The sequence below is a fragment of the Nannobrachium achirus genome (assembly GCF_963921795.1).
Source record: "Nannobrachium achirus genome assembly, chromosome: 19".
In the NCBI taxonomy this organism is placed as follows: domain Eukaryota; kingdom Metazoa; phylum Chordata; class Actinopteri; order Myctophiformes; family Myctophidae; genus Nannobrachium; species Nannobrachium achirus.
Genome location: NC_137826.1, coordinates 46526606 through 46552921, shown reverse-complemented (window position 1 = coordinate 46552921; position 26316 = coordinate 46526606). Strand labels below are relative to the sequence as shown.

General features: G+C 43.7%; 1 protein-coding gene across 1 annotated transcript; it reads right to left on the bottom strand.

Annotated features, from left to right (window-relative positions):
- Window positions 1-10383: 10383 nt before the first annotated feature.
- zdhhc23a (zDHHC palmitoyltransferase 23a) lies at window positions 10384-20553 on the bottom strand (the record flags this gene model as incomplete). Its single annotated transcript, XM_080749497.1, has 6 exons — window positions 10384-10663; window positions 11776-11943; window positions 12776-12894; window positions 13433-13687; window positions 14081-14408; window positions 20435-20553. 6 exons carry the CDS (start codon window positions 20551-20553, stop codon window positions 10384-10386), a joined length of 1269 nt encoding a protein of 422 aa, XP_080605623.1.
- Between the last annotated feature and the right edge of the window lie 5763 nt (window positions 20554-26316).

Sequence of the window (26316 nt, the reverse complement as noted above, 5' to 3'; positions counted from 1 at the left end):
TGGCATTTGCACAGACACCTGCAAAGCCGCCATTTTGGATGTTCAAAATGGCCGACATAAAATACATAATTTGTGCTATCTTGGCTTCTAGACAACCTAGAAATTTTATTAAACATGCCAATCCTATATTTTCTGGGTCAAGGAATTGAATGAGTAAATGATGGGTGTAAAATGTTCCGGACCCCCACCCCCTTTCTTGAGGTTATCTATTTTGGGACCTCCCAGAACAGTACGCCAGCCAGTTAATGTCCGATTTTCATAATATTAGAGTTGTTTTGTAGGTTTTTAAACATCCTGAGTTCATTTATTACACTTCTAAAGCAGACTGAATAACCCTTCTGACTTTTGGTTGGGGTCTTTCCTCACCTGGGACCCCCTAGACAGACCCCTGAGCCTATCTCAGTAAACGCTCTGCTCCTGTTCCAGAACAATGTTAAATTAGATCATAGTTGAAGCATAAAAGTTGTTGTAGCTGGGCTCTGAAAACAAAAAATAGTTGTAGTAAATACCAGGGGTCTTCCACGGGGGGTTCGGGACCCCTGGGGGGTCCTCAGAGTCCCATCAAATCTTGATGGGATCTTTTTTTTTTTATGTAATGTTTTCTGGGGTTATGTATTGTACTTTGATGGTTTATTAGTATTCTCACACACACACACACACACACACACATACACACACACACACACACACACACACACACACACACACACACACACACACACACACACACACACACACACACACCTCTTTGTTATTGTCAACCCAAAACCCTCACCCTATCTTCTTAAAGAACCCATGGTCAATTATGCCCAAAGAGATTCACTACAATACAGTAATTTCAGACATGCACGATCTATTCGTCTTCATCATCGTCATCTTCAATGTCCAACCTAATAGTGTTGACACAGTCTCCACCATAGCATAGAGTGAAAGGCAGGTTATTTGAGCAGCTGCACCGTCCCTTGCAACCTGCTTAAAAGCTACATTGAGCTCACATACTGCCTTTGGAGCAGGGAGGGCAAGACACCTGACTGGAACAATCTCCAATCTCTGAATTCCATCTTTTTACTTTGATTGGTGGAAGCTCAGGGCAATTTGTCAGGTATGATTTATCCTGCATTGTGACGTAGTTGGCACAGAGGATATGGTAGCAGTGCAGCACAAGTTAAGTTGGAGGTAGCATCTCACCCTCCAAGTTCTTTGACAGAAATAGTTCCCATCTGAGTAATCGCAGGGTTGTTGGACCTTTTGAAATGTAAACACGGCATGCAAAATGCTTCAATGACTGCAATGTTGATGGAAGCTCACCATTAATAAGCTCAGGAGGAATGGAACCCTTGCTAATGGCTTTTTCATCATTATCAGGCTTCAATTAAGTAGGTGCTGACCAATGTCTTTTTTGGAGATTCCAACAAAATGTTCTTCCCGTCAGCACCAAGAAAGAATGTGTAGGCCAAGGAACCCTTGACATTTGTGACATCGAATAACTTGAAAACGCTCGAATATATTGATTTCCATAATTTTTTCCTACCTTTAATACCTTTGACTGTTGCAAATTAACAGCAGGAGGCCATCAGTGTCGGGTGACCAAACACATACAGTATGTCTCACAAAGCACCATAAGCAGCAGAGGCAAGGACTTGATGAGGAATCAGGGTATCAGCCTCTTCATGTGTGTGCACTTCCTCAAAATCATGTCCCTTGATGAAGGTATCAATTATGATTTGTCATACTGTAATGAGCTTGAGTTACTGAGTACTCTTCCACCTTTTAAAGTACTCCTCACGCCGCCCGGAACCCTTCCCAGGTCCTAAGCCCAAGAAGTTACCGGATCTTTTTAAAATGAAACACTGTCACTACACTACACCTTTAAGTTCACAAACAATTTCTCATTTGTGTAAACCCATTAAGTGTATTAAGTTCACAAACAGTTTCCCATTTGTGTAAACCTATGTAGGTGTACTAAGTTCACAAACAGTTTTAATAACCTTCCTTGCTTGTGTAAACCTACTATTACACATATACATATACATATTTAACACTAACATAAATACACTTCTCTGAATGAAAGCTGAGCTATCAATGAGACCCTCTTTAACTGGTGAATATTATTACTTTCTACAGCGACTATTTATTTTAGAGACCAAGATATGCACCTTACTTTAGAAATGTAGACCTTAGGTCTGAATGGAGAATGCAAACCCACAAAGACAATGTAAAGTATGAGTCTGACACCTAGCTCTCACCAGGGGCTCGGGAGCGACGCCGCTTGACTTATTAGTACAAACCGTCCAGTGTGAACATCAGTTCATCCGGTTTAAGGGGTTTGGAGATTTGTACTTATATTCTGCCAAGCTCGCCCACCAACTCAGCACGCGCTGAGTTGGCTTCTGAGAAGGTGAAAAGACTTTTACCTAAGAAAACACTCTTGTTGATTCTTACCAAAAGCCTCACTCAGTCCCACAGCCAGGAGATGATTCGAGTGCCTGAAGGTGTTCAAAACCTTCCTCCCATAAGTGCAGCCTTCCCCGTAGGGAAGGAGAGAAAGTCAGACCTTAAAAAGTTGTAAACTCTTAAAAAATGAGTTCAGACAGACACCAGATAAAAGTGAATAATAAAAAGCTTTACTGGTAAAAACAGTTACAAAATATAAAACCACCAATACAGTAATTGGCAATGAAAATAATGAAGAAGTACAATATAAGTACTTGACTAAAAACAGAGAATCTAACAGAGTCAAAGTCTCTCTAAGTACAGGAACAAGTGGTGCAGAAATTGCACTAAGTACAAAAAGGTCCATCCCCGACCCCTAACGGGCCGGGGATAGCTGCAACAACTCAACACACTCTCTAAAAAACACAAGCAAGAACAACTCAGACTAGAAACAAGACAGACTAAACAGGAGACACGAAGCAGTCTCCTTTATACAGTAGTCCGTTGCAGTCACAGTGACGTGATTTACACACAGAACATATTTTAGCACACACACGTTTGCACGCTCTCACGCACTTCTGCATGCACTAACACGCACATCCTTTCATAATCGAGACGGTGAAGGTCAGGCTAGACTCCCCCATCCATGCCAGGTTGGGGAGTCGTCCGTTCTCACATCAGAAGTCTTCTGGGAAACACGCTCTTCCCAGGATGTCTTATCTCATGTTGACGGATAGGAGATAACAACACGGACCAAATGCTAGGGAATCTCCCAGCACGGGCTGGCACCTCAGTCCAAGATTTGTGTTCCCAGACAGAGAAAAGATAACAGCTCGTTAGCGTGGCCAGCTGCATTTGATGAGTCATCTCCAGTCCAAGGCCATCTTGGAGCTGGATGCCTCTCTCTCTCCACTCAGCAGACACAGTGCACAGGGTTCCAAAAGACAGGGTGCCATACACCTGGGGTCACAGGCGGGACCCCTAACACCCCCTCTGGCACCCTGGATCCTCTCATCCGCAGCCACCACGGAGTCAGGTGGGTAGAGTGAAGTGTCTCGGACGATCTTCCGAATCCCAAGTTGGGGCTCAGCCAACTTCCCTCAGATCATCCGGGGTCCTAAGACAGCCCCCAGACAGCCGAAACGGTTCTGGCCAGCCGCCTGTGTCTCGACGGTAGCCCACACCATGCCGTGCTGGGAACGCACCTGTTCCTCCGTGACTTTAAAGATGGACACACAGGCGGGGTTGATGGAGTGCCAGTTGTCTCCGACCAGGCGTGTGAGGATCACAGATCTCTTGATGGAAGCGGCTTTCATCACCCAGTAGTCATCCCAGGGGGGCATCATGAACGGCTCCCTCCGGGGCAGGTGTCCTCTCCGGATACCCACGATCTCCTCCCAATTCTGGGGGAACTTAAGATCATCATCTCTGAGTTTATGGCCATTGGTGCCATAAAACTGCAGTCTTGGCATATTAGAGTCCTCATCGTCAGACAGAGACTCTAATGCAGGCATGATTGCACTCCCAGACCCCATCAGAGGGTCCAGGAAGCTCAACAGGCTCATCCATAGGTGCCGGAGTGAACTCCGGTTCTCCTCCGGCGGGTCCTCAGTGAGCAAGCCAGGCTCCACAGGGTCCGTACCGAAGAGGACGTCATCTTCCATGTCCCACCGGCGAATGATCTGGTCGTGTTTCTCCTTCTATGCAGTACATATAGTGCATATGGTTTCAAAGGACAGGGGGCCATATTCTTGGGGTCACAGGCAGGACCCCTAACACCCCCTCTGGCATTTGCATTCGGCCAGGGCAATGCCCAACCATGAGCAAGAACATCTGACCACAGCTTCAGCGGTCATAACAGGATAGGCTGCCAGGACGATGCACAGTCCATACAGGACGTAGCACCCCGGGCAAACCAATGCCCAACATCCCCTGGGTCCCTCCTTGGGCCCAAAGGTAAAGGCCTCGCCACCAGGGCAAAGGAGAGGCTTGCTATCATGCGGCACTTCGGGCATGAAGCCTTCCCTGGCCAACTTCTCCGCACCATCGGATACGCCTAACCAGGCGCTGGCACTCTTTCCAACTCCACTGTCCCCAGGTGGCGGGGACCGTCCTGGCGCTACACAGATCAACACTTCATGTCTGGCACACTCCAAGGCAAAGGGCATCTCCTTACGAGAACAACAGTTACCTGTCCCATGCCTTGGCGCAACCTCTCCATGCCTAACTAGGGGTGTACAACCCGAAGCTTCGGCCATTTCTCAGTGCTCACCTGGTCTTGCGAACTTGGTCAATATGTACTATTACCGAGTTCTCCAACCTAAGCTGAGCCAATGTGGGCTCGCCCTGCCGACCGCTCCCTGAGGTAGCATTATCTAAGAGGTAGTTATTGAGGTAGTTATTTAGGTAGTTATTTGCGGCGGTGGGATTGGCGAGTCCACGCCCATATAACTTAGGTTGGTCGCAAAGTCGTTAAAATATTATTAGATGTTCTCAACTGCTATTTTATCTAGTTCCTGATGGAGATGTTTTTACCGAACTGGCCGTCGGCTGTACACACCGACCTCCACTTCACTATGTTCAAAATCTCCGACGCTCTGGGGAGTTTTGTGAATAAAAAACACTTAAGCCTTGATAATATTAACTATCCTTTACTTCTGTAGTAAATAACTATACTCCAAGGGTCTCTCGGCTATTCTTTATGTGGCAGTGGACACGAATTTAATCAATCAATTATGCCTATAATCAATTTATTACTAATCAATAATATTATGCCTATAATTAATCAATTACTAATCAATAATATTATGCCTATAATTAATCAATTACTAATCAATAATATTAATCAATCGAATCCACCCAGGGACGCCATGTAATGAGCTTGAGTTACTGAGTACTCTTCCACCTTTTAAAGTACTCCTCACGCCGCCCGGAACCCTTCCCAGGTCCTAAGCCCAAGAAGTTACCGGATCTTTTTAAAATGAAACACTGTCACTACACTACACCTTTAAGTTCACAAACAATTTCTCATTTGTGTAAACCCATTAAGTGTATTAAGTTCACAAACAGTTTCCCATTTGTGTAAACCTATGTAGGTGTACTAAGTTCACAAACAGTTTTAATAACCTTCCTTGCTTGTGTAAACCTACTATTACACATATACATATACATATTTAACACTAACATAAATACACTTCTCTGAATGAAAGCTGAGCTATCAATGAGACCCTCTTTAACTGGTGAATATTATTACTTTCTACAGCGACTATTTATTTTAGAGACCAAGATATGCACCTTACTTTAGAAATGTAGACCTTAGGTCTGAATGGAGAATGCAAACCCACAAAGACAATGTAAAGTATGAGTCTGACACCTAGCTCTCACCAGGGGCTCGGGAGCGACGCCGCTTGACTTATTAGTACAAACCGTCCAGTGTGAACATCAGTTCATCCGGTTTAAGGGGTTTGGAGATTTGTACTTATATTCTGCCAAGCTCGCCCACCAACTCAGCACGCGCTGAGTTGGCTTCTGAGAAGGTGAAAAGACTTTTACCTAAGAAAACACTCTTGTTGATTCTTACCAAAAGCCTCACTCAGTCCCACAGCCAGGAGATGATTCGAGTGCCTGAAGGTGTTCAAAACCTTCCTCCCATAAGTGCAGCCTTCCCCGTAGGGAAGGAGAGAAAGTCAGACCTTAAAAAGTTGTAAACTCTTAAAAAATGAGTTCAGACAGACACCAGATAAAAGTGAATAATAAAAAGCTTTACTGGTAAAAACAGTTACAAAATATAAAACCACCAATACAGTAATTGGCAATGAAAATAATGAAGAAGTACAATATAAGTACTTGACTAAAAACAGAGAATCTAACAGAGTCAAAGTCTCTCTAAGTACAGGAACAAGTGGTGCAGAAATTGCACTAAGTACAAAAAGGTCCATCCCCGACCCCTAACGGGCCGGGGATAGCTGCAACAACTCAACACACTCTCTAAAAAACACAAGCAAGAACAACTCAGACTAGAAACAAGACAGACTAAACAGGAGACACGAAGCAGTCTCCTTTATACAGTAGTCCGTTGCAGTCACAGTGACGTGATTTACACACAGAACATATTTTAGCACACACACGTTTGCACGCTCTCACGCACTTCTGCATGCACTAACACGCACATCCTTTCATAATCGAGACGGTGAAGGTCAGGCTAGACTCCCCCATCCATGCCAGGTTGGGGAGTCGTCCGTTCTCACATCAGAAGTCTTCTGGGAAACACGCTCTTCCCAGGATGTCTTATCTCATGTTGACGGATAGGAGATAACAACACGGACCAAATGCTAGGGAATCTCCCAGCACGGGCTGGCACCTCAGTCCAAGATTTGTGTTCCCAGACAGAGAAAAGATAACAGCTCGTTAGCGTGGCCAGCTGCATTTGATGAGTCATCTCCAGTCCAAGGCCATCTTGGAGCTGGATGCCTCTCTCTCTCCACTCAGCAGACACAGTGCACAGGGTTCCAAAAGACAGGGTGCCATACACCTGGGGTCACAGGCGGGACCCCTAACACATACCTGACAAATTGCCCTGAGCTTCCATCAATCGAAGAAAATAGATGGAATTCAGAGAGTGGAGGGTATGTTCCTCCCTGCTCCAAAGGCAGTACTTGAGCTCATCAAATGTGGCTCCAAAGCAGGTTGCAAGGGTATGCTACCGGTATGGTAGAGACTGTGTCAACACTATTAGGTTGGACATTGAAGATCCTGCATGTCTGAAATTACTGTATTGTAGTCAGGGACGTACTGGGCCCCTGATTCAGCCCGGCAAAAAGAGTTGGAGAGGCCCTCATTGCACGCTATAGAGAGAGATCTCTCTCTATAGCGCTGCTGCTACTCAAAGATTTGCCATTTCAGATCATGACAAGTGACAAGCCAGTGGGCCAATTACTGTCCATGAGTTATATTTCATCGTTGTCAGGTGGAAACCTTGTAAGTCCAAAACCGTTTGTTTTGTATTTATCATTTTAAAATTGATTTAAACTAGTGAAAACAGCCGATCTACAAGCACACGCCTCGCACCGCGAGGCGTTGTGTGCTTGTAGATCGTCTGTTTTCACTACTTTTGTGCGACAGCCTTGTATGATGAAGCAGGGCTTTGCTTTGCGAAAACAATTACAAATTTGAAACTTGGAGATACAAGGTTTCTGCCCGATAGTGACGATTTACTTTGTTGGCCGCCCAGCCCCCAAAATGGAACGAAGGCCGACATTTTATTTTTAAGTTTTTCCTAATGGCCGGCCTGGACCGGCCAGGAATGAACCGGCCGTTCGGGAGTTGTCCCGCTTTTCCCAATGGCCAGCACGTCCCTGATTGTAGTGAATCTCTTTGGGCATAATTGACCATGATGGGCTCTTTAAGGATAGGGTGAGGGCTTTGGGGTGACAATAACAAAGAGGTGTGTGTGTTGTGTTGTCAGTGTGAGTGCAGTGCAATAAATGGACACGTTGTTCTGCGCGCCCAACGTGAGAAGTTGCAATACCTTCATTATTGCAATCCCTGCGGTAACAGCTGTCGACCATAACTGTCTAACACAAAAATTGTATAAATAATGCTGAGAATACTAATAAACCAACCAATAAAACAATACATAAACCCAGGATACATAAAACCATTCAAAGTTTCAAATGTAAAAAAAAAGAGATCCTATCAAGATTTGGCGGGCCCCCTGTAGTAACTCTGAGGACCCCCCAGGGGTCCCAGACCCCCTGTGGAAGACCCCTGGTATTTGCTACTACTCAATTTTGTTTTCAGAGCCCATCTACAACAACTTTTATGCTTCAACTATGATCACATTGTTCTGGAGCAGGAGCAGTGCGATTACTGAGATAGGCTCAAGGGTCTGTCTGGGGGTCCCAGATCCCAACCAAAAGTAAGAAAAGTTATTCTGGCTGCTTTAAACATGTAATAAATGAACTCAGGATGTTTTAAAACCTACAAAACAACTCTATTATGAAAATCGGACATTAACTGGCTGGCGTACTGTCCTGGGAGGTCCCGAAATAGATAACCCCCAGAAAGGGGGTGGGGGTCCGGAACATTTTACACCCATCATTTACTCATTCAATTTCTTGACCCAGAAAACATAGGATTGACATGTTTAATTAAGTTTCTAGGTTGTCTAGAAGCCAAGATAGCACAAATTATGTATTTTATGTCGGCCATTTTGAACATCCAAAATGGCGGCTTTGCAGGTGTCTGTGCAAATGCCAACAAAGATTTTTGGATTCCCCATGCTCTGAAGATTCCAAAAATGTATAGTTTTACAAATCCCCCAAAAAATCCAACGAATAAACATGTCTTAACATAGTGGACCTGACTAATAGACTCTATTGCATGGCTCTTGCTCCCTCTCTCTCTCTCTCTCTCCCTCCCTCCCTCTCTCCCTGCTCGCTCCTCTCCCTCTTTGCAACACGTTGATCAGCTTTGTGGAGGTTATGGTATGTGCAGCATTGGCCGGGTTATTGCATAGATGAAACAGGCCCTCTCTCAATCTCACTCCCTCAGTCTCTCGCTGACCGAGCTCTGGAACCACATAATCACGGAGGTGAAATAGCCTATCCTCTTTCTCTCTCTCTCTCTCTCTCTCTCTCTCTCCTTCTCTCCCTCTCTCCCTCATAGAGATATGTGCTGAATGTCAGAACCGGTATTGCATTATTGGGGGAAAAACAAACATTAGAGCTCAAAATCCTGCATGGTGGTCTTTTAATTCATGTAGCCTCATCTGTACAGTAAGAGAGAGAGAGAGTGGGTTGGGATCCTTTAAGATTTTAACGTTTCTGGTTCCCTCTTAATGGTACGGTTCCCTGTAAATATATATAAAAAATCATAAAATGTATATTTTGATGAACACAAATTCAATCCTACATTCCTACATACAGCATTGCATACATATTATTGTAGTGGTCGGTAACTCTGTGAAGAGTTGTGATTGGTCCTTGAAAATAAAAAAATAGAACCAACGGTATTGTAATTGTATATCAGATGTGTGAGGTCCACATGACCGGCTCTTGACAGTAGTGATGAAACTGGTTCCGGAAACGGTTCCAAATGTGATGGAAGTCATGGAACCCATTCCTGGTTCCTCAGTGTTGGATCCGGATCCTCCGGTTCCTCCGGTTCCGGATCCCAACCCTTTAGTGCCAACTAAACCTAAAACGATAAATCACACCCAGTGTGAAATTAGCGGTGTCTTTGATGAGAGAAACAATGTTAAAGCCGTTCAGTCCGTTCACTTCAAGGCTGCTCAACAGCGCCACTTGAAAAGGTAGGTCACCCAGCGGTATTGCAGCTGTCGAGGCCGTGCTCATACATAATGGACAAATACACACTCGGTCATCATACAGACTGACATACACACTCGGTCAGTTGTTGGAGCCGCTGGCACCGCTAAAAAAGAAGAAAAAAATTACAATCTAGGGCCTTAATGTGCATGTCCCCGTGTCCCCTAAGGTAGATTCCCTCAAAGAAAACATGCAGTAGTCTTGGTCTCTATACTGCCTCCCCCCTGGTCAGCTGGTCAGCCTGATGGAGGGGAAAGGAACTGGTTGGAATGACGTGTTCCTTTCACGCGCTACGTCGAACACGGGGAAACCCCCCCCCCCCCCCCCCCCCCCCCCGTGTCAATGCACTCCTTGTGCATTGAAGGAAGCATGAGCTCAGTTCCAGATTGGCAAAAAATTGGTTACAAAATCGTGGGATGATAAAAATGTAGTAAAAAAAATCTAGACCAGTGGTTCTCAAAGTAAAGATTCCAGGAACACTGTGGGATCCTTTATGGGGGTCTAAATTTAATTGACCCATACAAGTCTGTAACTCTGACAGTGACGGGTTAATTTGGTTCCATTTGTACACTGTCAGAGTTAAGGGAATACCTTGAAATGTGAAAGTTTGAGAACCACTGATTTAGACACTGAGGCTGGAGCAGGGCGTTGGGAGAGAGCCATCCTTCCGGTCTGCCATGGTCAGGAACTCTAGCCAGTTCCGATAGAAGCCCCGTGAGTGAAGGCCCGTGTCGATGACCAGCCCATAGAGACGGCTCTGACCACTGTGGCTCCTCAGGGCCAGCTGGGCCTCTCGCTCCGTCACGTTGTAGCTGACGTTGATCAGCTGCAGCAGCAGCAGGTGGAGCAGACCTCCCGTCACGATGCTGCTGTACCAGGCACAGGTGAAGCACAGGGCGGTGCTGTGTGGACAGGGATGGGACGGGACCATAGTTGTTATCAGCGTTTATCGCCATAAAGAAAAAACTCTCTCAATAATTGTATAATCGCAGAGTTTTTTTTTTTCTTCTTCAATTGCAGTACGGTATGTATACCTTGTGATTGTAGACCCCAGGACAGTAGAATTGTGTGTAATGTACAGTGACTACTAGTGATTGTAGACCCCAGGACTGTAGAATGGTGTTTAATATTATCTTTCATCCGAGGCCCTACATTATATTCATAATTTTCACTCCCAGCACCTTATATTTATGGCATATTTTAGCGATTATGTTGCGAGTAAAACATTGAGATATAAGCCATTTTGGTTAGAAATGAGTGAAAATAACTTTGTACTTCAAGTTTAAAATGATACTAAATATTGATTAAGTGTCCAAATAAATTCCAAATATTATCAAATTATCTCGCAGCACCCACTTTGAAATCCCCTGCTATAGTGATTGTAGACCCCAGACCAATAGTGTGGTGTGTAATGGACAGTAACAGTAGTACCTATATTGATTGTAGACCCCAGGGCAGTAGAGTGGTGTGTAATGGGACAGTACCTATATTGATTGTAGACCCCAGTGCAGTAGAGTGGTGTGTAATGGAACAGTACCTATATTGATTGTAGACCCCAGGGCAGTAGAGTGGTGTGTGATGGAACAGTACCTATATTGATTGTAGACCCCAGGGCAGTAGAGTGGTGTGTAATGGAACAGTACCTATATTGATTGTAGACCCCAGGGCAGTAGAGTGGTGTGTAATGGAACAGTACCTATATTGATTGTAGACCCCAGGGCAGTAGAGTGGTGTGTAATGGAACAGTACCTATATTGATTGTAGACCCCAGTGCAGTAGAGTGGTGTGTAATGGAACAGTACCTATATTGATTGTAGACCCCAGGGCAGTAGAGTGGTGTGTAATGGAACAGTACCTATATTGATTGTAGACCCCAGGGTAGTAGAGTGGTGTGTAATGGAACAGTACCTATATTGATTGTAGACCCCAGGGCAGTAGAGTGGTGTGTAATGGAACAGTACCTATATTGATTGTAGACCCCAGTGCAGTAGAGTGGTGTGTAATGGAACAGTACCTATATTGATTGTAGACCCCAGGGCAGTAGAGCAGGGCAGTGATCAGGTACTGACCAGGACACACGCTGCTCAGAACCAGACTGATGCCGTACAGAGACGTCAACAGGAAGACGGACAGGGTCAGCAGGAAGCTGCCGTGGTTGTCCTGGCCAACACAGCTGTTGATCCTGCAAGCACATCAGCAGGTGCACGCACACAACACGCACAGAAGATTTGTAGCACTAGTACCAATTAGAGAAAAGTAGCCTATGTCTTCAGATGTTTGATATATGACTTTTAGAACGACTGAACTGTATGCAATTTGCCAGGTAGTTTCAAGCTGTATGTGTGCACGCATGTGTGCTTTAATTACAAGGTACATGCCACTACAGTGATAGAAAAAAGGGATAAAGTGTCAACTGTTTTTTTTTTTTTACACAAATGTGTGAGGAAAAAAGGTGATTCAATGTCTCCTCTGGTTGGCCCATAACAATTGCCCTAAACACCGTAGAGCAAGGGTCTTCAACAGGGGGTCCGGGACCCCTAGGGGGTCCTCAGAGTCACTACAAGGGGTCCTCCAAATCTTTGCTTGATAGAAGCTTTTTTTCTCTCTTTTTTTATATTAACCACTTGAACCCTAGCGTCCATATTCTGAGAACTTTAGCCAAAAATAGCAGATCTACAAGCTCACAACTGAGCTTGTAGATCGGCTATTTTCGGCAAAGAGGTTTGGCGTAGAGGAGAAAAAGAGCAGACTAAGTACAGAGTGAAAGGTCAAGTTTATTAAGTATTGACGGTTCAAGTGGTTAAATATCTGAAAACACACATTAACATGAATCCAAAATACACTGATGATTGTGCTGTCAATCAATTAAACTATATGGAATCTATGAAAAGGTTGTGGGGGTCCCTGCTTCATCTCTCTCTCAGCTATGGGGTCCCTGGCCTGAAAATGTTGAAAACCCCTGCCCTAAACACTGGAGAGAGATACTTTAGATCCAGGTACATAGTCTGACCCACCAGATGCAGTGGTGGTCCAGTCGCCTGACACACGACCCGCATATTCGGCAGTGTCCGGCCCGCGGGGGGCGCACCGCCTGGCACAGCGGACACCTGCCTCTCTTCCTCACAATGCTGACCTAGAGGTGGGCGATATGGAAAAAATACAATATCACGATATTTTCCCAAGCTGTATCACGATACACGATATTATAACGATTCCTTTTCATGTCGGTTTTTATGGTTATTTTTCAAGTTACTCAACAGTACAACCACCTACAGTACAAGGTAACAAAAACTAAAAAAAAAGGAGTAACAGACCCATTTAGACCAGTGGTCCTCAATGTGGGGTCCATGGACTCTCTGGGTTCCTTTTGGGAGGTACAAATAGATCCTTACAAGTATGTAACTCTGACAGTATACAAATGTAACCAAATGGACCCTATGCTGTCAGAGTTAAGGGGAGACCTTGACATTTTAAAGTTTGAGTACTACAGATATAGGCCAAAATGCAGGTTTAAATGAATTCTGCAATGAATCTCTGTATTAACAATTCAACAGGATTTTTTATAAGGCTCCCTCATTGTATCAGGATATATACGATATCTCTGAAAAGGCGTATCATGGAGACATTGTATCGTCTCAGCGATAGTTATCACCATATCGCCCACTGCTGACCTCTGTCTGGGAGGCGGTGGCGACGGGGATCCCCATGACTGCATGATGGCTAACTCCGTTCAGTCCGTTGTGGTGCTGCTGGTAACCAGAGGCCTTGAGGTGCTGCTCTGTGGAGCTCTGAGCTGTAACAGAGGTGTGGTGGTGGGGGTCAGACACCTGCAGGGACCCCGGGGTCACAAGGAAACCCGGGCCCCGAGTCTTGGTGCGGACCAGAGAGACCAGGGTGAGAACCATCCCGCCGGTCACCGTACACACCTGCAGCGGTGGGAGAAAGAAAGCATACTAACATTGTTTTTTTATTTGAGTAAAAGTATCAATACTCAGTTAAAAAGTCTGCTATTCAGAATTTACTTATTTCTTTTTATAAGACTTTCTTTGGGCCTTCATTGCTAGTTTGCAGTAGACTGGCAGGAAATGGGGAGAGAGACGGGGAGCAACACGCAAGAAAGGCGGTCAAGAACGACACGCTGCCAGGCTGGCATTGCAGCCTAGGTGCCTGGTCCTTGGGTAAAAGTACAAATGTATTGGCATCAAAATATTAGAAGAAGTAGAAGTAAGAAGTAGAAGTAAAACAAAATATCGAAAGAATTGTAGCTACTAAAGTACGGTACTTGAGTTAATGTACTTTTACAACACACACACACACACCTGCAGGCGGTCCACATGGCCGCGTGGCAGGATCTCTGTGAGGAAGAGGTAGTACATGTATGCCAGCGAGTACAGCGACAGCGTGAGGAAGAACAAGGTGCGCCTCTTCCTGCGATGGGTGGCGTAGTAGTACCACAGCACCAGCGCGGGCAGCGCCGTCAGCACCGCCACCCCTAGGAGGCAGTGGAGAGCCGCCAGGCGCAGCAGCAGAGGCAGGAGCACCAGCACAGGAACCATGGAGATCTCCAGCTTGTCGATCGCGGCGCCCAGCGCGGAGGAGGAGGCCGTCTCGGTCTCTCCGCTTTTCAGAGGTGTGCGTTTCAGCCACCTGGCAGGGAGAGGAGATACGGTACCATGAGACAGTGGTCTCCAGGGGGGTCCCCAAATTATTTTGGGGGGGGTCCCCAGATGCTTAACTTAATGTGCAACGTTGTTTTCTCATTCAACTGTAAACAAACCAACTAAGTTTAGAGGGTATATGCACATTTCTAAAGTGACAATTTAAGGACTTTTTGGATGACAAATTAAACATTGGCCAAATTGTCAATTACTAGAATTTCGCCCGCCTTCGGCGGGCTCATCCTAGTGCTCACATGCACACACGCACAGCTGCTCCAAGCCATGTTGCCCACAAAAAGCACAGTAATGCTTCTCTCTCTGTGTGCGTGCTTCTGCACTGACTGTGCCTGTGAGGGGCACGTGCCTCTCTCTCTCTCTCTCTCTCTCTCTCTCTCTCTCTCTCTCTCTCTCTCTCTCTCCACGCGCTTCTGCACTGATAGTCTCTCGGAGGGGCTGCACTCTCTAGGGGCTGTGTGTGTGTGTGTGTGTGTGTGTGTGTGTGTGTGTGTGTGTGTGTGTGTGTGTGTGTGTGTGTGTGTGTGTGTGTGTGTGTGTGTGTGTGTGTGTGTGTGTGTGTGTGGCTACGCCCCCCTCGGTTGAAATAGGATCCGCCGGTCCCATAGCTGGGAATGAGCCAATGGAGGGCGGTCACCATGGCGACGGGGGGCGAATCAGCGGACGGCTGTGCCGTGCATTCTACCGACATCTGAGCTAGCTATGAGTTGAAGTCGATGTAAAGGGGGCGTGAAATGGGCTTGGAAGTGGGATGCGGCTCTAAGAAAAATGTAATAGTAGATTAGAGGCAGAAATGGTGAAAATAGCTGATCTAGATTTTCACTATAGAACCGTGTTATACAAAATGTAAAACTTCAACTCTTACAACTCTTAGTGCTTGTCAGGTTGGGGGGTCCACAGTTAAAATAGGATTATTTTGGGGGTCGCGGCCTGAAAAGGTTGAGAACCACTGTGAATGGAAAACCTGTGAATTCACAATGCTGCTACTGTATCTATCATTAAAAAAAAAAAAAAAACAATATTATGAAGTCAGTTAACCACCGAAGCCCTATAAAGTTACTTTTGTATTCCCGGTTCTCTGATGCTCTTTGTATTGTGGCATATCATACCAGCTCATTGGCCTTGTGGTTAAAGTGTCCGCCCTGAGACTGGGAGGTTGGGGTTAGAAACCCGGCCGGGTCATACCAAAGACTCTGAAAAATGGGACCCATTGCCTCCCTGCTTGGCACTCAGCATCAAGGGTTGGATTGGGGGTAAGTCCCTGCGAGTCTGCGACATACCAGCATCATGTCCAGAAGGTGTACTTGTACATCAAGCTGCCTCACGCTACAGAATCAGGAGATAAGCTCCTGACCTATGGGCCTCATGGCTTGGCAAGGCTTACTTCATGGCATGTCATAACATACCCAAAATTGGGCATGTTGCATTTGCAAGGGTCAAAGTAGTTCATAATGATGAATTGCATTTTTATAGAGCTTTTCCAAGTGCTCAAAGCACTTTACAATGGCTCATTCATTCATACAGTAACATTGGGAGGTGAAGCAGCGAACAGTCGACGCCAGCGTCCCCACATTCACGCACCAATGGTGGCAAGCTAATAACACTGACCGACGCATGGGAGGCAATGTGGGGTTCAGTGTCAGTGTTAATAACCAGTAAGGAAATCGTTTCAAGGCCCGGACCGCCAGGGGATCCAGACGGCCTTTGCTGCATGTCACTCCCCATCTCTCTCTGCCCGTTTCCTGTCCCGTTTCCTGTCTACTTCACTTCACTATCAATGAATGCTTAAAAAGGCCCCCAAAAATATGTCCTATTCAGGCTATTCTTCAAATTTATAAACATACTGTAAATTCCTTTTTTATTCACAAAGACAACAAGAATATAACTTTTGATCAGCACTTTGATTTAGTAAATAGATTAAGATTAGATGAACATGTATCACAAACAGTTTAGGTAATTGATTCCCCAAGTAAAGGAAGTATTTGGACATCCACTTAATTAGGATGTGGTGCGTTGGACAGTGAAAACTGAAACAAACATGAAAAAAACTATTTCCATGAACAGAATATCCCACACACTGCTCTTGCTCAGCAGCTTGTTTTTTTTATTTAAGTTGACAGATGTTTCGCTCCCATTGGACCTTCATCAACACTCTGGATGAAGGCCCAGTGGGACCGAAACGTCTGTCAACTTAAATGTTTGTTTCATTGATTCCCCAAGGAACTGTTCTGGGCCCTATCCCCCATAGAGGGTATGCACATGCATAAAGTGACTGGCAAATCGAGTGACAAATCAAGTTTAACGTCATTTAACGTCGTTTCATGCAATCAGATCGTAGCCGGGGACCCACAAGCCCAAAAGCTCAAGGAATAGGGTAGGACCTGTGATTTTCTGCCGTATTTTTATTTCTGTTTTATCTATTAGTTTGGTCATTAAGGTCCACAGAATGAGAGGCCTCCATTTGTATATATTCACTGTCCCATTGACTCCACTAGAACTGGAGGTTCTTCATGATTCTGAATCCATTGCAAGCATTTGTTTTGCATAAAAAAACATTGCTTGTGTTAACTTTCGGCAGCCAAAAACTGTGAAAAGTGGAAAAAAAGTGATGATTCATCACTTTTGACTGTTTTGGGGGGCCGATATCTAGCCCAAGGAATGTTTTTTCATGCAAAACAAATGCTTGCAATGGATTCAGAATCACGAAGAACCCCTAGTTTGACCCCTCAGGCCTCACATGCTAATTAAAGCAGACTTTTTTCTTTTTTTAAATATTTCTAGTGGAGTCAATGGGACAGTGAATATACAAATGGCCATAACTTTTTCTTGCGATGTTTCCAGCAGAGCAGGCCTCTCATTCTGTGGACCTTAACTCATTCTGTGCCAAATGCCAAAATGGCTCCAAGGTAGATGTGCCACGATTTTGTATGTTTTTCTTTACTATGCAATGAAAAAAAATGTTTTTAAAAAAATAATTTTTCTATACAAAAAACACAAAAACCGTCAAAACCGTCATTGGCACCCAGGGCTTTTGAAAAAAAAACGTCAAAAACCGTCATTGGCACAGAATGAGTTTGACCAAACTAATAGATAAAACAGAAATAAAAAGTACGGCAGAAAATCACAGGTCCCCTCCCATTTTGGTGACTGGGTCCCCGGCTATAGGACTTTTCTGTTTGGATGTATGGGCTGTCAAGGCCAGAAAGTAGTTTTTCCCACTTATATCAGATGATGAAAAAGCTAGACAAGAACTATAGTGTGGCAACCACACTATAATTAGCAAAGGTTAACACAATAATACATGTAACATACACAATAACATAGACAAAGTAAGACTTTTTCAATGAGTAAGATATGGAAGTCCCATTACAAGCTGGTTGGATTACTGTAACTATAGGCTACCTTTTTACTGGATTACCGGAACAATCTAAAAGAGAATTACAGATAATTCAGGGTGCCGGAATTGGAGCAGGAATTGTAACTAACACTAATGGCCACCTGTACCTTTTAGAATTGATTTTATTTTGCTTGTTTATTATAAAGCACTTAATAACCTGGCACCCTTCATACGGTACAGCATATCACACGCACTCCCTTTCATATTATCTACCAGAACAGAACACTTATCCCTTAAGATGTTCCCAAAGCATTTAACAACGACACTGTAGCTTATCCACAAGCTCACAAAATGTTGCGGTGCAACATGTTGTGAGCTTGTCAATGGGCATGGGGGTCCGTGGCAAAAATACATATCATTTTGGGGGTCCTTCACATGAAAAGGTTTAAGAACCACTGACATAGTAGTCTCTCAAGAACAGACTCCAAAAGACACTTATAGAATCGGGTCAAAATTCTAATTTTCACGATTTTTCAAAAATAGCAGATCTACAAGCTCGCAGCGCGGCACTCGGTGCCGCGCTGTGAGCTTGTATATCTGCTATTTTTCAATAGTTAAAGCATAAAATAATGATACACAATAATGTGTACCCGTTCTAAATGGGTTAAAAGGAAGGAAAGAAGGAAAGAAAGAAAGAAAGAAAGAAAACAGTTGCATATCGTCTCTGTCGGGTGGAAACTGGAAACCTCATTCTGTCCAAAACTGTTACTTTTCACAGATAGGCTTTGACTCAGGCATTGACACTAAAACTTTAGGGCAAGTGAAGTTTGCTTTCAGGTTGCCCGACCGGGCACGTGCTTGTTTGAGGGGACGCAACCGTCTCTAAACACAACACGAGATATCTGTTTTTAAACAATTGAACGTGGCCAGAGCGCTCTGTCTTCTGGTCTGTGGAATGCAAAATAAAAGCACTGTTTACCTATAATGTGCTGTTTTCACTGTTGCTACACTTAAAAATATATAATATAAAATAGGTGTGAACCCATAATCTCATTCAATCATAGCTATGTGTAGTTATTTGGCATTTATTAGCGCGAAAAAAAGTGTTACATTGAACAGTAATTACATTTTGACCTATAATTTTATAATGGACAATTTACTTTTCGGCAAGTGAGCATGACCTTTGGGCAAGTAGAACATGACCTGTACTTTCCCGACGGGCAAGTGCCTCTGAGACCTTAGTGTCAACCCCTGGGTCAGTTTCCAGTTTCACATTGCAGCCATCTACAAAGTGCTCTCTTTTAGAGCGGGTTTGAAGGACAGTAGGGATTCACACTCCTTTAAGACTGTTGGGCGTTCCAAATTTTTGTGGCATAGCAAGGAGAACAAATTTACCTCCTTGTTTGAGCCAAGTCTGGGTTGAATGTGATTTGTGGAGCTCCCTATGGTGTTGGACAACGTCATTGATGTTTTTGAAGTAGTTTGACAGGTACATGGGTGTAGTGTATCTTGTAGACCAGTAGTTTGACAGGTACATGTTAGTCTTAGTGGTGTAGTGTATCTTGTAGACCAGTAGATTGACAGGTACATGGGTGTAATAGTGGTGTAGTGTATCTTTTTAGACCTGTAGTTTGACAGGTACATGGGTATCTTAGTGGTGTAGTGTAGCTTGTAGACCAGTAGTTTGACATCATGGGTGTCTTAGTGTAGTGTATCTTGTTAGACCAGTAGTTTGACAGGTACATGGTTATCTTAGTGGTGTAGTGTATCTTGTAGACCAGTAGTTTGACAAGTGTGCCTTAGTAGTGTAGTGTATCTTGTAGACCAGTATTTTGACAGGTACATGGGTATCTTAGTAGTGTAGTGTATCTTGTAGACCAATAGTTTGACATGGGTGTCTTGTGGTGTATAGTGCAGTGGTTCCCAAACATGGTGACCCAAAAGCAGAATTATACTTTTGCCCGGGACCCAAACTAGTGAAAAAAAAATCAATCCTCGGTTCGAAGTGAAGCGGTGAACATTTATTCTATGTGTTCTAGAGTTATGAACTCTGTGATCTATACATTCTTTGTATTCTGAATGAATTAATGATTTTATCTGGAGGGCCGAATTGTCATGTGAAGCTTGACCAATCCTCAAAGTATCCAATCATCCGACCGGGACGGACACTACACACGTACGTACGTACGTACGTACGTACGTACGGACGGACGGACGGACGGACGGGACAGGACAGGACAGGACAGATAAAACCTGTTCATTCTGGACTGATATGACCATATATGGACATGGGACACACATTTTGTTTTTGAAAAACCCTATTCATTCTGGACTGATATTCTGGACGTACGGGACAGATAAAACCTGTTCATTCTGGACTGGAATGACCATATATGGACATGAGGTGACAGACATTTTGTTTTAAAACCTGTTCATTCTGGACTGGGATGACCATATATGGACATGAAACACACATTTTGTTTTTGAAAAAACCTGTTCATTCTGGACTGAAATGACCATATATGGGCGTGGGACACACAAAGCCACTCATTGGAAGCGGCTTTCACCGCTTCAAAAAGAAGAAGAAGAAAAAAAAAAAAAAAGAAATCCATCTGTGGGTCTACACGACCCACAGATGGATCTTGTAGACCAGGCTCCATTACCTGTGACAGGTCTCGTCCACTTCACTGCAGTCCCAGCAGCATCCGTACTGACCCAGGTCACACTCACAGCAGCACATGGGGTCATCCGGCTCGGGAGGTTTCAACTTCTCCCATTTCATGATGGCTCCTTAACGGTGGTGCACTCCCACGGATCTACGCAAACAAGCAGCCAAGTATACAATAGGAATATAAATAAACAAAAACGCTCGACTTATTGTGTTTAGCCTTTGTATTCTCTAGTGACAAACCCACATAATTCTACAGTGATGTACACTATTGATTTCTTTTCAACTGACGTTGAATATTGACAGGAATGTATCTTCAGATTCCACCTTAGCCCATGGCACTTACCGTAGCACTTGCCGTAGCCTCGACGTCCTTGCAGGCTTAATATGCAAAGGCTAAAATCTGATTTAGATAGCATGCTATGTAGACTGATGCCTGGTCATTGTTGACCTGACATCCTATAGTGCAGTGGTTCCCAAACCTTTTAGCTAGTAACCCAAACGAGAAAATAAACGTTTACCCGGAACCCAAACTAGTGACAACAGCAGATCTACAAGCTCACAACGCGTCGCTTCGTGCTGCGTTGTGAGCTTGTAGATCGGCTATTTTCACTATTTCTTAAAGATAGATTTTTCTTTTATTTCTTCAAGAAATAACTACAAAAATCAGATTTCTTTTTCTTTTTTGGGATTGTTTTTTTTTTAATATGTTTTGAATTAATAATAAATGAAAACAAAATGTAGGAAACCAAAAATGAATGGACCCATAAAAATGTGTCTGTGACCCACAAATGGGTCCCGAGCCAGTGTTTGGGAAACAGTGCTAGTGTGTACTATAGTTTGAATGTACATATTATAGATATTTTGGTTATTCTACTGTAGCAGCTATACAAGCTCAGACTCATCGCTTGTGGATCTTCTACTTCTGATGCTTTTGTGTGACACTTTAGTATGATCAAGCCAGATGTTAATTTACCAAAAAATATGAATAAATAAAAAGTTTAAAGATAAGAGGTTTCTGCTCGACAGCAACAATATAGCCTATTTGTGCATATCTGTCAAAAGCATAAACACAAACAAGCTTGAGGGCTTATTTCAGTTCTGGTCCTTTGAGTGCAACTGGGTGTTAAATTGGTGTAGAACGTGTTGTTGGCAGAAAGTTAAATCAATAAATGCATTCATACAGAAGGACTCAAAATACTAATAGGTTTACTCATATCAATGCTTAACGGTTAAAGGAGATTTTTACATGATATGTGTGAAAACTGTAACGCGATCAATAACATTTTAAAGGTTGTATTGATTGCTAGATAGTATCTGTCTAGACGTGCACTCCACTCCACTCCACCACGTCGTCGTCACATAAGTGTTGGTGCCAGTGTAGTGCATTATTGCGTCTGCAGTGCACACATGACAGCCCAAAGATGCTGATGATGCAACGTTTTTACAACGGGTTGTAAAGTGTTGTCAGTCAGATGTGAGTTTAGATGTTGTGACGTCACAGTCATCACGCTGCATGGCGGCGGCTAGGTGCTCACTACTCCGTGGTGAGAGACGTACAGTGCTGATGTCTGAATGAAAAGTTAGGGTATTTTACACACAGGAAAACCATTGTGGGCTTAAAGCATAATGTACTTTCAGCAAGGTTAATCTGAGATTCATTCAGGGACATGAATAAAGATCATGAAATTAAACACTTTTAGTGGTAGCTTTTAATATGTATCTATTAGTTTTAATACAGACCAGGTCAGACATACAGAATAATACTCCATCTGACAAAAAGAAAGAATGAAAATGTACCGATGCCCCCATAAGAGAACAATTGTGTTATTTGTACAGTTTCAATATGTTTCTACATTTGCCAACGTGTTCTGCAGCTTGTAGAATGGCTATTTTCGAATAGCCGTGAAGTATATAGTGTATAAATTGTTACACAGATTAACATTTGGGATTAAGCTCTCGAGTTTTCCTCGTGACATACTGAATCTATAGGGGGAAAGATTTACGTATTTGACATAAACGTAAGGTACTGTAACAGGTCCAGGGCTGCCTCGGAATACTTTGATAATATTTGGAATTAATCAATATCACTTCAGTTAAACCACTTAAACTGTACTTGATGCAATGTTTTTAAGCCCAAAGTACACCTGTCTCTTCATCAAATATAGCAGATCTACAAGCTCACAACGTGACGCGTTTTTGGTGAATGTCGGGATGCTGGGGTTGAAGTGGTTAAATGCTAAAAGTTATTTCGAATATGTCCTAATGGAAACAGATATTATCTCAAGTTTTCCTGGTCACACATACTGTATCTTAGGGGGAATTTGGAGAAATGTCATATTTGACATAAATGTAAGGGTACTGTATAGTAACAATGTCATTCAGGGGTGCCGTTGATGAAAAATGTATTTACAGGGGAGACCTGAGACTTAAATGTCTTGAGAACCACTGCTGTAAGCAATAGTATCCCTTAAACACCTACTACTATAGATCCTACTACTATCACTAATGTTCTAATCTAAGATATAAAAGATGTTCTATAGTTGGACCTGTTCCCCAGGCGATAATGACTAATTTGCAGAAACAAGGACAGTATTTCTACAGGGACAAACTATCTGGGCCAATAAATCCCCATCCTAAACTCTTATCTTCATGACAGACACCATTTCTCTCATATGATGATTTGGTTCATACATGTAGAATAGATTAGTTTTTCTCAACCATAATGTGTGACTTAGATAGCGTGTTGTTTAGGCAGACCTAAGTTACATTGTTACTACATTGTTCTCTCTGGACTTTATTTATGTGACTATAATTGAATGTTTAACTGTAATGTTTACGGCTCATCCTTACTCTGCGTATTCAGAGTTGCGAGTTAGTGAATTATTTTACACTACTTTGTTTCATACAACTCTCCTCTCACTGTATCTCTCTCTGACTGAACGGACAAAGGTACAAATGCAACAGCAATGTGGAACAAACAGCACACTGTTGCATCCATTGCCAAAATATTCAATCTAATTTTCACCCACATTTTCTTTTAAACTATACCATTTTGAAATAGAAATGAAGATTTAGTCTACTCACCTTTTGTTTCCACTAGTCTTCAGCATTTCTTAGAAAATATAAAATCCATCAATAGCAATAAACGGCACGGCCAGAAAAGTGTCCCCAAAGTCAAGTGCATAGGCATACTTTCATGCCCAAAAAGTTATGTCAAGTTTATATGCTTCCAAAAATGTCGAGACTAAAATGCAGACGAAACAAACACTAAAGCGCAGGTTAATCCCTCTTTAATCCATCATTTGTCAACGCGTGTTGAGAAATGAAATTGAGCTGCGCTCCGCCTGGCACGATGGCAGCAGTGAGCAGCGTGTCACCGAGGAGAGAGCGTGTCAGGAGACTCCGCTTATTTCCCACGCTGCCACTGCCAGTGCTGCTGCTGCTGCTGCGTGCGACCCGGCGGCACACGCATTCCTTCAGAGGGCACATAACTGTCATTCCTTACAAGTGGTCTCATAACTGGCATTCCTTACAAGTGGTCTCATAACTGGCATTCCTTACAAGTGGTCTTCAGCTGTAGTAGTATATCCTCCTGACCTTGCATTTCATCCTCCTCCTCCTCCTCCTCCTCCTCTTGCAGAAGTCAAGAAATTGTCCAGAAAGCATTATTGCTTTTAGTCGGTACTTTACTGTGGTTTGTTATGGTCTGTCTATCAATTTGCCATTTAAGGTATATAGGCTACACCTCCAAGGTCTGCTTGGGTAAATATGGGTGCTGCCTCACCTCACTGCCTGCACCGGCCCCAGTATAAGCTTTATTGCCCTTGTACCACAATAGAGGGGCTATATTGAGGTGTCCCAGTGTCCAGTACAAGCCCCTGATAATCCTCCACACTGAGCCCAATGAGGCGCCATATGAAAGGCATGACAGGCACTCATAAGGCAGACGTGTGAGAGTTGATCTGCAGCCAGGGCAGGCCACCCCCCTACTCCCCCTCCCCACACACACACACACGCACGCGCACACGCACACGCACACGCGCGCACACACACACACACACACACACACACACACACCACACACGCACACACGCCCATTAGGATCATATTTCTTACCACAAGCAACCTGACCCCTCTGCTCGCACATGGAACAGTCTGGAACACTTGTGTGTCTGTCAGTGTGTTAATAGATCAAAACTGTGTGTATACAATGTGTAAACAATGAATATCGTCTTATAATATAATAATAATAATGATAAATAAATAATATAATAAACTATAGATGACGGGTTTGACAACTAGAACGTTTCTTTTTATGTTAATGCATAATGTTAAGGCATTTCCAGCTGAGATCAACGGAATATAATCAGACACATGAGAGTCACATCAAAGGATGTAAGCAGTTAATGACAGATTGTAACTTTTGCCACGATGTTGGAAGAACGAAAGGCGAAATTGTTAGAAAAAGTCCTGCTTTGTGTGCACAGATGCAAAATGATGTGGGTATCATATTAGGGATGGAGTGTGTGTGTAACCAGGGATGGTGTGTGTGTGTGCGTGCGTGTGTGCATGCATGTTTGATGTGTGTGTGGCTGGGGGGAGGGATAATAAAATTAGTCTTAAAGTCAAGTTTAGGCGCCAATGGCCTCATGGTTGAGGCGCATCGCATACTACATAATCGTCACTGTCGGGCAGAAACCTTGTATCTCCAAGTTTCAGATTTGTATGTTTTTTCGCGAAGTAAAGCCCTGCTTCATCAGACAAGGCCGTCGCACAAAAGTAGTGAAAACAGCAGATCTACAAGCACACAGCGCCTTGTGGTGCGAGGCGTTGTGTGCTTGTAGATCGGCTGTTTTCACTAGTTTAGTAAATGTTTTATGATAAAAACGAACGGTTTTGGACATACAAGGTTTCCGCCCGACAACGACGAAATGTATAGGCTCTATCGGTTCGATTCCCGAGCCTGAAGGCCTTTCCTGCGTGTCACTCCACGTCTCTTTTTCTCCCTGTTTCCAATCATGTCATACTTCACTGTACTGTCCAAATAAAGGCAGATATTTTTTCCCCTTTTTTTGTCACAATAAGGCTACATGCCAAACATGCCTTTGGAGAAAGGCCTCCCCCCACCCCCTGGCCCAAGGAGCAAGTGGATCCATGATGCTGCAACTTGAGAAAGAACATTAAAGGAGCAGATGGTTGTGGAGCTGCTGCTCAGAGAGCTCAGAGGGCACTGCTCATATTTTAGGGGTCATCAACATGTCCAAACTGCCCACAAATGTGTCCATGCATGGCAAAGACCTGTTCTCTGGGTGCCTGCTGGCCTAGTGGTCCAGGGCAGGCGCATACCACATAGGCTCTGATGCCAGACAGGGTGTTGTGGGTTTGAATCCCGACAACATTCGCTGCTTGTCACTCCCCCATCTCTCTCCCCATTTCCTGTCAGTCTACTGTCCTATCAATAGAGGCAAATCTTAAAAGAAATACACCTGTTCTTGTCCGTGGGAAATTTTATATTTTCTTTTTTACACACCATTATAATGTCCTTATTTTGATCATGAGACCCAATTCGTCACTGTTGGGCAGAAACCTTGAATCTCCAAGTTTCAAATTTGTAAATTTTTTCGCAAAGTAAAGCACTGCTTCATCATACAAGGCCGTCGCTCAAAAGTAGTGAAAACAGCAGAAGTACGAGCTTGCAGATCGGCTGTTTTCACTAGTTTAGATCATTTTTAAAATGATAAATACAAAAAGAACAGTTTTGGACATACAAGGTTTCCACCCGACAGCGACGAATTACCGAATGTCAACTCTCCAGGTTTTCTTCAGAATGTGTTTGACACTTACTAACTACGACTCTAAATGGCGCATTATGAG